The sequence below is a fragment of the Erpetoichthys calabaricus genome, chromosome 2 (genome assembly GCF_900747795.2).
Source record: "Erpetoichthys calabaricus chromosome 2, fErpCal1.3, whole genome shotgun sequence".
Lineage (NCBI taxonomy): Eukaryota > Metazoa > Chordata > Cladistia > Polypteriformes > Polypteridae > Erpetoichthys > Erpetoichthys calabaricus.
The window spans coordinates 186,741,800-186,754,078 of NC_041395.2; the positions used below are offsets into that span (position 1 = coordinate 186,741,800).

Here is a 12,279-nt window from a genome sequence, read left to right on the forward strand (position 1 = left end):
TGAAGATGGTCGTAGTTCTGCACTAGCAAAATCAAAACATTCTGGAGTTCAATGACAGCACACAAATTGCAGTCAATTCGTGAAAGATATGTGATATTAAGAGAGAATAGTGCATGTTTTCTTAATTTGGGATATTTTAATCAGGTCACAGTATTGCCTATAATTTATATCTTTTGGTCCCGCCTTACCACTAACTTCAATGTACTGACCCTTTAACTTCCTTTCCCCTCCCACTGTGCTCACGCGGCTTCTTGGTAGTACGTTGACGCATTTTCAATAACGTGCGTGCGCGTTCTCGTATTGAGATTCTTTTTCCCCCAAGCGTGGAGGCTTCTTTTTTGGCGGGTACGCGCTCTCGTGATATAAAAGCCCCCCTAAAGCTACCCCCGAGATGTCAGTCTCCCCAGTGAAGCGGCAGAGGATGGAATCGGCTTTAGAGCAGCTAAAGCAATATACAGTAGTTGTTGCTGATACAGGTGATTTCAACGGTAAGTTGGGGTTTTAAGGTCGCTGTGAGATCATGAGTCAGTGAGGGGTATCATTTGTGCCTCTGTCAGTTCTGGCATCAAATTATGTTTCATGGGGTTATAGGGGGCTCTTCACGTGCTTTGGAAAGAGTCGGCCAGTGTGAGTGAGGCCTTATGTTTTTGACCTTGTAAAATTTGTGTTTATGGAAAGTCGTCTAGCTGCTAATTGTATATACATAGCAGAGTATGAAGTTTTACCAAAATCTTTAATTCTTTTAATTTTATGAGATCTTTTTGTGCCCATCGTATTTAAATGCTTCGGGTGTAGTTTCCAATACGTGAGGAGAAATAGCTAAACGGTTAACCGCTACCTGTGGAGTACTGTGGCAGGTAGTCTTGATTTTTTATGGAAAATGTCATATCTTCTGCAAGAGTTACACTCGTATTTTTCTCAAGGAAGTTAAACTTTTTTTAGCTGCAAGCTTCAGTTTGTGGAAGCGAAACTATCCGTTCATACTTCAGTGATGCTTTAATCGGGATGTGTTGTTCGTAATTTTTTTTTATTTTCTTCATCGAATTTGAGGTGATTGAATGTGTGATTTAATATCCTTCGTTATAATCAATCTGTGCCATTGCTGTGCAAATCCTGTTTGGAAACTTATTGATCTAGTGGGCGTTCGATAATTTTGCCGGCGCCGTTACACCAATTATGCAATTCCTAGATGTGCCTGTTGCAGTCTGGTCATCGCAGCTCTTTGTCTTTTATGGCAGGAAGCTTGGCGTGAAGTTCCAATAGGATTAAATATGTACAGTAGTCAATTACAGTTACAAGGATTATAGTTCTTTACTGTTGGCATTAAATTGTAAACCTGCTGGCTCGTTGTGGGGGCAGCTTTTACATCCTCATGCATGTGGTTTGCGTAACTTGTCATGCTTCCTTATAAAAGATCTATTGTAGTCACTGTAGTATTAAACGTGTTTTGGTGTGGTTTTTTTTTTTTTTTTTTCCCTCTAATGCCCGGTATGAGGCCGTGGTGATTTTATTTCACGGAATAAACTTTGCGCTATCATATGTAAACATTGAGGAGTGATAACATATGAGAGGCAGTCTTTAGATTCTTGACATTTTGCAAAGTAATGTTCTATTGAATAGAAGGCTAGTGATTCGCAATCTAATCAAGAGCTGGCCTTGTACAAAGTTGAGTTGTCATGCTTCTCATTGCATAATGGGAACTACAGCAAACTCCCTTGGGTGACGTGAGTAGACTAGGCCAGTGTAGCAATCAGACCTATTCCCCATAGTTTATGAGCTTGTGTGTGTGTTCTGTACTGGCCAACAAATGTGTAAATCTTACACATATGTAAACTTTTAGGTTAGGAGCACACCCTGATACAGCGCATTGCCACACCCACTACATGACAAACCAACTCAGGATCCCAGATTAGGACCCGAGAGCAGCCATGCAAAGGGTGACACCCCAGCACCACACTAATTCAATGTGAGCTTTGGACAGAAAAAATATGTAATAGATTTTTTTTTTTTTTCTCTAAGATTATAATTTAGTATATTGGCTTAATGTAGTACACTGTACCTCAGTTAAGTTGGACTTGTTGATTGTGTTATAAAATTGTCTCATGGGGTACAAACTGGATGATATTTTTTTATTACATTTTACAAATCTGATTTCAATTTATTGACTAAAATGTATACTCTTGTCTAGTTAACTCAATTTTTTTTTTCTTTTAAAGTTACACAGCTTAATAAAAGTTTGACTTTTGACAAGAATGGCCATGTATACTCTTTCATTAATTTTTAACGCCAAAGGCACAATGAAGATGGAAGACACCCTTTTATAGTGGCATGTCTTTTGCGTTTAAAGGTCTGCTTTTGTTTCTGTGTATCTGGCATAATCTATATGGTGTGCTTTTAAGAGTTGCAGAATTTACTAGAGAATTTTACATAATTTCTGTGTATAATTCCAGTCGACTTATTTACTTCATTTACTGCCTAGTGTGGGGAGCCAATTTTGCTTACTTGAGTAGTATTTTAGACAAGTTCTATGAACAATTTGACTAAATCATTTTTCCTTAATGGAGAAACCTTTCTAAATCCCTTGCATTTCTACTGTATTCTCACCAAAGTTTATAATTGCACGCTATTCAAATCAGACTTGTATATAAATTGTAATTTTAAAAATAGTATGGCTTTTTATATTAAAACAAATTGACTTGTTTAAGTAAGGAATAAGGCTTTTCAGAAAAAAATGTTAGCCTGATTCCTCAAGAGAACTGCTAGATTAAGCTAGACATATATTTCTCCCTAGTGTAATCCTAACAAATTGAAGAAATATACTAGTGATATCATCCCACAAATCCACAGTTGTGCACAGTAGCCTGAGTAGTTTTATCAGAGGCAGTGTCATACTTCACGGGGGTTGTATATAACTCCTTATCTTGTCAGTAGGGACGTCAGGAATTAGTTCCCCAATGTGCTCGATTTTTTTAGCATATGGCTTTTTTAGATTTTATAAAAAAAAAAAAAAAAAAAAGTTTGCCCCTTTATGCTGTATTTTATTAAAGCAACAGTAGCCATGTTAAAGGGCAGTAGTGCAGTGTTTTTGTTTTGATGCATTTAATAGTATTCTCTCAATTACCCGATGTTTGCATACAGGCCAGCATGTTAGTCATCCACCAGCTGCATTCTGTGAGTCACTGAGAGCATAATTCAGTTTGTGAAAATACAGTAGTTACGGAAAGTATTCAGACCCCCTTCAATTTTTCACTCTTTGTCATATTGCAGCCATTTGCTAAAATCATTTAAATTAATTTTTTCCCTCATTAATGTACACACAGCACCCCATATTGACAGACAAAAAAAAGAATTTTTGAAATTGTTGCAGATTTATTAAAAAAGAAAAACTGAAATATCACATGGTCCTAAGTATTCAGACCCTTTGCTGTGACACTCATATATTTAACTCGGGTGCTTTCCATTTCTTCTGATCATCCTTGAGATCACCTTCATTTGAGTCCAACTGTGTTTGATTATACTGATTGGACTTGATTAGGAAAGCCACACACCTGTCTATATAAGACCTTACAGCTCACAATGCATGTCCGAGCAAATGAGAATCATGAGGTCAAAGGAACTGCCTGAAGAGCTCAGAGACAGAATTGTGGCAAGGCACAGATGTGGCCAAGGTTACAAAAAAATTTCTGCTGCACTTAAGGTTCCCAAGAGCACAGTGGCCTCCATAATCCTTAAATGGAAGACGTTTGGGACGACCAGAACCCTTCCTAGAGCTGGCCGTCCGGCCAAGCTGAGCTACCGGGGGAGAAGAGCCTTGGTGAGAGGTAAAGAAGAACCCAAAGATCACTTTGGCTGAGCTCCAGAGATGCAGTCATGAGATGGGAGAAAGTTGTAGAAAGTCAACCATCACTGCAGCCCTCCACCAGTCAGGGCTTTATGGCAGAGTGGCCTGTCAGAAGCCTCTCCTCAGTGCAAGACACATGACAGCCCGCATGGAGTTTGCTAAAAGACACCTGAAGGACTCAGATGGTGAGAAATAAGATTCTCTGGTCTGATGAGACCAAGATAGAACTTTTTGGCCTTAATTCTAAGCGGTATGTGTGGAGACAACCAGGCACTGCTCATCACTTGTTCAATACAGTCCCCACAGTGAAGCATGGCGGTGGCCGCATCATGCTGTGGGGGTGTTTTTCAGCTGCAGGGACAGGACGACTGGTTGCAATCGAGGGAAAGATGAATGCGGCCAAGTACAGGGATATCCTGGACAAAAACCTTCTCCAGAGTGCAAGGACCTCAGACTGGGCCGAAGGTTTACCTTCCAACAAGACAATGACCCTAAGCACACAGCTAAAATAATGGAGTGGCTTCACAACAACTCTGTGACTGTTCTTGAATGGCCCAGCCAGAGCCCTGACTTAAACCCAATTGAGCATCTCTGGAGAGACCTAAAAATGGCTGTCCACCAACGTTTACCATCCAACCTGACAGAACTGGAGAGGATCTGCAAGGAGGAATGGCAGAGGATCCCCAAATCCAGGTGTGAAAAACTTGTTGCATCTTTCCCAAGAAGACTCGTGGCTGTATTAGCTCAAAAGGGTGCTTCTACTAAATACTGAGCAAAGGGTCTGAATACTTAGGACCATGTGATATTTCAGTTTTTCTTTTTTAATAAATCTGCAACAATTTTAAAAATTCTTTTTTTTGTCTGTCAATATGGGGTGCTGTGTGTACATTAATGAGGAAAAAAAATAATTTAAATGATTTTAGCAAATGGCTGCAATATAATAGAGTGAAAAATTGAAGGGGGTCTGAATACTTTCCGTACCCACTGTATCTCTCAATTGCTAGGTGCTTGACCATAACCTCAGTGGTGTCTTCCATGTGCCTGTGTAAGGTAACAATGCAGGTACACTTTTTTTTTTTTTATTATTATTATTATAAGTACAGCAAGTTCTCATTGTGCATGTCATCGGAGCATATGAAATAAGAACCAGCGAGGAAGTGCTCCATAACTACTTTTACTTCGGTCTGTCAGAAGTAGTGTGTGTGTGGTGTGTGTTTTTTCTTTAATAAATTGATTTGGCTAAGTTGTGCAAATTTGAGAGGATTAACATTCATTTTTATAATTAAACTCCAGACTTTTCGCAGTAAACCTCATCAGTTAGTGTAGTTTTTAAACATTTCCTGGTTTTCATCCTTAAATTGGCTAAACATTTGAGCTGTATTTTATTTACATCTTCAGTCACTAGTTTAATATTAAAATTATAGGCTCATGGTAGCATTGCTGGCAATTGTTGAATTTTAACTAGTGGGGTGGGTGAAAAATCGACATAACACATTCATTCATACAAGTACCTACAAATGGGGAGTTGGGGGATGCATTTAGGAGTACAATAAGTGCAGTTTCTCCCAGTAGTAGAAAACTAGCATATTCACATTTACCCTAAAACTGTACTGTTCACTTATCTTGCTTTCTATTAGAAAGCTAAGCACCTATGATTTATTTTGTGCTTGAGCATAAGAAAACAGTATATTAAGTCTCCTAGCCTATGGTCTTCCCCTGTACAAACTGGCAATCGACATACAATTTGACAGAGATGGGTTAAGTGCTATAGATTTTCAGTGTGGTGGTGTAGCAAGAGAGATCAGCATCCTCTAGTTGATGACCCCAAACTCTGTTCTATTTAAATATATACAGTAGAATCCTCCTTTTAGCAGAGCTGAAAACATAAGTTCAAGACCATATGTTAACATTATGTACACCCTTAGTCCCGAGATAAAATACTATTTAATGCAGATCCTTTATTCATAAGATACCTAAATTGGGGAATTTAGTCCTGAGCAGTCCGTTTTAAACATAGACTGCAGATGTATTTTAGTATAATGTACCTCATTTTAGAGATAATCTGTTACTATTCTGTGTCCTGTGGTGGCTCATCTTGCTACTGCATCTTAAATTTAAATCCTGAGCTTGAACTAGATTTGGAGGCAACGTAAGCCCTCAAATTCATCATTGACTGGACCTGTATTTATAACTTCACAGTTTCTGCAACACCATTAACACAATGTTTAGAACAACTGTTTTGTGTTTAGTAGTAGTTGGTGCTATGAATGCTCTGATCAGGGTGCTTTTGTTTGTTCCAGATTTCATGTTACTTGATTGGCTGATTCTGTGGTGGGACTCTCCCATCACTTTAAAAAAAGATTTTACACTAAGTTCCTGCATAACCAAATGCATAAAAGCCTTCGGTCCTATAGTGACCATAAAAATACTGAAATCTCCTTTTAAAATATATAAATATACTATATACAAAATATTTTTCCATAACACATGGTGTAAAGATAATAAAATGCTTCTATATACAAGCTCTGATATTGTTTTTCTGTAATGTATGTATCTGAGAGAGCTTAATTAAAAGTAGTTTTCATCATTTTCTTAAATGTTTTACATAATCAATTGATATTGGTAAAATGGTAAATACACATGAACTTGTAGGTTTTAATCATTTAATTCCACTACAGCTTTTTTGCTGTTCAAATACCCATTTACTGTATTTATACAGGTGTTTTTGGTGTGTGGATTTTATTTATTTTTTTTATATATAAATATCACGTTCATATAATATGATTTATCAAGAAGATACAAGGCTAACAGGTTTAGAAGTACTGTAAAAGACACATTTTGCTGTTAAGCTAACAAGCTTACTAAGCAGCAACTTCAAATTCTTTTTTTCCAATTAAGAATGTATGCTGTTGCTTTTAACACCAGCTCACTTGTCCAAACTGAAAGGTGTCTGCTTTTAAGTAAAGCGTAAAATTTATGTCTGAATAAATGGCAAGAAAAGCTACTTTGACTAATGGCATAGGACGTCTTTTCCAGTTTGTTTTTCTCCGTTTTACTCTTTAACATAAAGGCTAAGATTCCTATCATCTGTCACTCTTTGGTAAAACAAGTCTTGACCTACTGTTTTCTTTACAGGAAGTTCACTGCAAAAAGACTCGCCCTGGCTCAACTACATATTACCTCGTGTAAAGGAACAGTGCAGTCTTAGAAAAGCAGGGGATAAAAATTTTGTGATCGGTAAATTGGCCAGTTTACAACAGACTATTGAGCGGAGTATCTCTAATTAGTGCTGCTGCTTAATTTGTAGCCTAAGCCAGCCTAGATTTTTGTAATTTCTATCCAAGTCTGGAGGTGTTGTATCTGCTGTCTAGGATAAATACCATCAACCTACAAAAGATTAATTACTAGGAAATACAATGGGGGGGGGGGGGGGGGGACTGTGTGGCTATAATTTTTTTAATTTTGTTTCAGCCATTGAAGAGTACAAACCTCAGGATGCAACTACAAACCCTTCCTTGATCCTGGCAGCTGCCCGTATGCCAGAATACCAACATCTTTTGGAAGAAGCGATTCAGTATGGCAAGGGTCTTGGCGGGTAAGTTTCAGCTGGTAATTGACAAGAACAAGAAATAGATTTGGATGCAATGCCAGTTTTTTGTGAATAATGACGTTGAAATGGTGCTGTTAACCTTTTTTTTTCCTCTCCCCTCCAAAATATCAATAGAATACTGTATTCACACACTGCTCCCCATGCAGAGCTGCAACCTTGCTGCTTCTGACCCTCTATGCTGCCTTTCACAATTGGCTTTCAACTTTCAATATAAAACACATCTGCAGTTCAGGCATCACATTAGCCAACTTAAGGTTCAAATGATCTCAATAATAAGTGTGTGTTCAAATATTTGAAAGTAGCTTAATTATTCTTCGTGAGGTGTGTGTATTTATATTTGAACAATGTGCATTGTGCACATCCCTTCATATTGATGCTCTTTTGCTCATTTGCAGGTCTGCAAATAGTGAAGTGCTCAAACAATTGCTCACTGAACGCAACACTTCAAAATATGGCCCTTCATAAAACCAGGAATCTCGGTGCATATAAACCAATATAAATGATCATTGGAATAGAATTTTATGACATATTGGTGCCTTGTTTGATTTAGTGGAGCCATGTTAGGGCCTGTTTATCTTTGTTGCATATGTTTGCTAATGGCTTCTCATTTTGATGTGTTGCACCCTTCATGCCAAATGCCATCATGCCTGTCAGGGAAAGTGCATGTGCTGCTACTTTTCTCTTGTTTGCTCCTGAAATGTATGTTCTTAGTTTATAGGTGTATTTTATGTGTTGCCGTTAACTCTTCATTTCACTAACAATTCAGTTGTAGCGTTACGAATTTTGACACTTCCCAGTAGGGATGCTCCGATCAGATCTTGAAATCGGCGATTGCCATTGACCTTGCATGTGACTTGATCAGCTGATTTTTTTATAAATCCTCTTACAAAATGTTTTACACTAAGCTCCTGCAAAACCAGATGCACAAAAGTCTTTAATAAAGTGTAAACCTTGGCATCTGTATAATTTAAACTATAGACCACAAGTTTTAAGTGTTTTGTTTTTTTTTTTTTTTTTTTTTTTTTTTTTAACAAAATGAATTTTCTGTAGGTTTGAGTGACCACAAAAACCAAAAATTCTTTAAAATGCATACTTTAACTGATAACATATGTACAAAAATATTTATCCGTAATGCATATGGCATAAAATGCTTGTCATAATTACAAGCTGTCATAATTTTTTTTTTTCCTGTAATGTACTTATCTGAAATAAAGTTTTATTTAAAGTATTTTTCACCATTTCTCCATCCATTATCCTTCCTGCTATATCCTAACTACAGGGTCACGGGGTTTGGGGAGGGGGACCAGGGGATTTGTCTACTGGAGCCAATCCCACCCAACACTGGGCGCAAGGCAGGTAACAAACCCTGGGCAGGGCGCCAGCCCACCGCAGCCATTTCTCTAACATAGTAAAATACTATCAGAATGTTAATATATATGCCCTTATGGGTTTTTATCCATAATTGCACAACAGCTTTTTTGCTGTTAAAATATACATTTACTATATTCAAGTGTGTTTTTAGTGTACCAGCTACACATTTGTAATTAAGTTGTCAATAAATGTGGATTACCATTTTAATAATGCATTACTGGTTTCTTGCCAAAACTTGTACTATATGACACACACATATAATAAACTTTTTTTTTTTTTTTTTTTTTTTTTAAAGCCATCGCAAATTTATCAAATGTTCATAAGATCTTTATCAAGAAGATGTGAGGCTAACAAGGTTATAAAGTTTACAAGTAAGAGACGCATTGTGCTATTAAGCCAGGAAGCCTGTTTTACTAAGTAGCAAATTTTAAATTTAATCTTTTTTGTAAATGAAAATATGAACTACTTTACTTAACATAAGCTCACGGTCCCAACTAAGAGAAACTGCCTTGTATATGAAGATTTGTACAGGACACTACCTTTATTTCCAGGATTTGGCACATTTTTAAAGCTTGTACTCAAAGGTTATTTAAATGTGCGGCATAATGGTTTGGTTGAAGTGGTAATGAATGTAATATTCATTTTGAGTTATTTAATTTTTGTTTTCTACCATTTGGAAACTCTATCCTAAGGGCTGAAGATGAGCAGGTCACAAATGTCATGGAAAAACTGTTTGTGAATTTTGGGCTGGAAATTCTGAAAAAGATCCCAGGCAGAGTCTCCACGGAGGTTGATGCTAGGTAAGTTATGAAGCTTTAATTTTTGGTTTTCATAATTTCCATTGGAATCCTTTAGTAGTGATGTGAAGATGTTTGTCCATTGAGCATTGTTTCCCCTTTTTACCTCCCCCAGTGGATGTGCTGCATAATTGTTACAGTAAAGACTAATATAAAGTGGAAACCTGGACTCTCTGCAAGTACCACAGTGTAACAAGGGTCCCATTATATCAAGGCAACCATACTCCTGTCTCTGTATCCCAAGGTAAATTGTCCAAGTCTAAGCTTTTAATAAAGCTATCAAAACAGTTTAGGAAGTAATTTAATTGCCAACTGTCATGGAAACCACGTTTTGAATAACCTCACTTTTCCAAAATAAAATGGGATCCATAGAAAAGTGCTCTAGATTGATCTTTTGCCTTCAGCAGTGCACATACTACCTGCTGCTCTTTGGTACCTAAACAAAAGCATTTCTTTCAAGTGAATTGTGGTAAAATCTTAGAGGGTTTTTTTTTTTTTTTTTTTTTTATAGACCACAAATGGCATGCTTCTAGAACATTTTCTTCCCTGCAGCTAGCTCTGATGCTTACTTACCTGTCCATACATATAGTATATCACTGTCTTTCATGTCAAGTCTTAAATATAAATACAATAGACAAACCTGTATTTTGATCTTTTACAAAATAAAGGAACAATTGTAATCATTTGAAAAATGAAATTTACATTTTGAGTATCACTTGTTTAAAAAAAAAAAAAAAATAAGCCTGTATGCAGACTTATGCTTGGGCACTCTTGCTTCAAACTGACAATTTGTCTGCCTTTATTTATATGGATTTATCAAAATGTCCACTTAGGGAGGAATTTGGGCATTGCTGACCAAACATCAGCAGTTGTGACACTTAACAAATTAGAGTTCCACTTTAGTTTTTAGCATTGAAGTGGAAGTGAATTTTACAATTGTCATAAATTAAGACTGTGACTGCTTTTGTATACTTGTCTGTGAAAGAGCAAGCTGTTCTTGAGTTGGCTGTCCTTGATTACTTGCTGATGACCTAGTAAGCACACAACAAAAACCTTGGTCGTAAACAGCTGTATAATTTTAAGATGTACTTGCATGGAAAAGGAATTCTTGTCCATAGAGTGACTTGCTTATCCAGACTTGGCTTTCTTTTTAAATTCTCATTATACCACATCCATTTATTTTCACATTTGTCTAATCAAGACAATTGGATTAATCTAATCTGCACTGGAGGCGACATGGCGGCAGCTCGCAGCGCCCTCTCCGGACCGAAATAGTACTTTTATGTAGTATTTGTCATTTTTGTTTTTCCGCTCTTCAGTAGTACTTGGACATCAGAACAACTGGTGTCCGTGTATATCAACGTGACACGCTTCTCTGCTACCGATATTCATATTAAAACATAGAATGATCTACGGGACAAGCTGTGCGACCTCGGTCTACTCTGAGAACCAGACCTTCAGTCCCTGGCATCGCCTGATGCCAATGGCCGAGGGAGAGGCACACGGAAGTGGTGCACAAGGAAACAAACGCGGGAAGCAAGCGGGAGTCCATGCTAGGCTAAAAGCTAACCCTAGCCAGCCGGCGCTCCCGTCTACATTACTTTCTAATGTCTGCTCCCTGGAGAATAAATTGGACTGCATCTGACTCCAGCAAACTACCCAGCACAAGTTCAGAGACTGTAGTGTCTTAGTTTTCACAGAGACATGGTTCCGCGACAAGTGTTCCGGACGCCACCATTCAGCTAGATGAGCTAGCTGCTTTTTCGAGCCGACCGAAGTGCTACTCTGTGCGGTAAGACTCGCGGTGGTGGACTGTGTTTTATATCAACACGGAATGGTGCAGTAACTCGGTGCTTGTTTCTAGCTACTGCGCACACCGCTAGTGGAGTTTGATTGTTAAATGTAGACCTTTTTATTTGCCTCTGGAATTCACCACCATCCACATAATTGGAGTTTACATATCCCCCAGTGCTAATAGTAAGGAAGCGCTCTGGGAACTATACAGTGCCATCACAGACATACAGAACACACACCCAGATGGACTGGTTATTGTCACTGGAGATTTCAATCATGTGAATCTCAAGTCAGTGCTCCCTAAATTCCATCAGTTTATGGACTTTGCAACGAGAGGAACGAATACGCAGGATCTTATTTATACAAACATCCCTAAAGCGTATTGGGTGGAACCCCGCCCCCACTTCGGAAACTCCGATCACATCTGTCATGTTAATTCCAGCATTCCAGCTCATCAGACGCACCAAACCGGTTCTGAAGCAGGTGAGAACCTGGCCAGCAGAAGCCATCGTTGCTCAAGACTGTTTTGAGTGCATTGACTGGGACATGTTTAGAGAGGCTGCAACCAACAGATTGTATTGACTTGGAGTACACGTCATCAGTTACCAGCTACATCAATAAGTGCATTGATGATGTCACTGTCTCCAAGTATATCACTGCACGCCCCAACCAGAAACCGTGGATTACAGAGGAAGTGCTACTGGGGACCTGGGACTCTGCCTTCAGGGAAGGTGATGAAATCGCCCTGAGAACTGCGAGGGCCAAACTATCCCACACCATCAGAGCAGCAAAGCGTGCACACGCTCAGAGAATCCATGGACTTTTCCTACATGACAAAGACGCACAGAGCATGTGGAAAGGCATCC

At 38.3% G+C, this 12,279-nt stretch overlaps 1 protein-coding gene across 1 annotated transcript in view; it reads left to right on the forward strand.

Annotated features, from left to right (window-relative positions):
• The first annotated feature begins 276 nt into the window (after positions 1-276).
• The window catches only part of taldo1 (transaldolase 1), a 34,052-nt gene continuing 22,049 nt past the window's right edge, over positions 277-12,279 (forward strand). Inside the window, exons 1-3 of the mRNA XM_028794900.2 lie at positions 277-488; positions 7,313-7,436; positions 9,515-9,622. Coding sequence (XP_028650733.1) covers positions 392-488; positions 7,313-7,436; positions 9,515-9,622 — 329 coding nt within the window. The 5' untranslated portion in view covers positions 277-391. The remainder of the gene's footprint in view (positions 489-7,312; positions 7,437-9,514; positions 9,623-12,279) is intronic.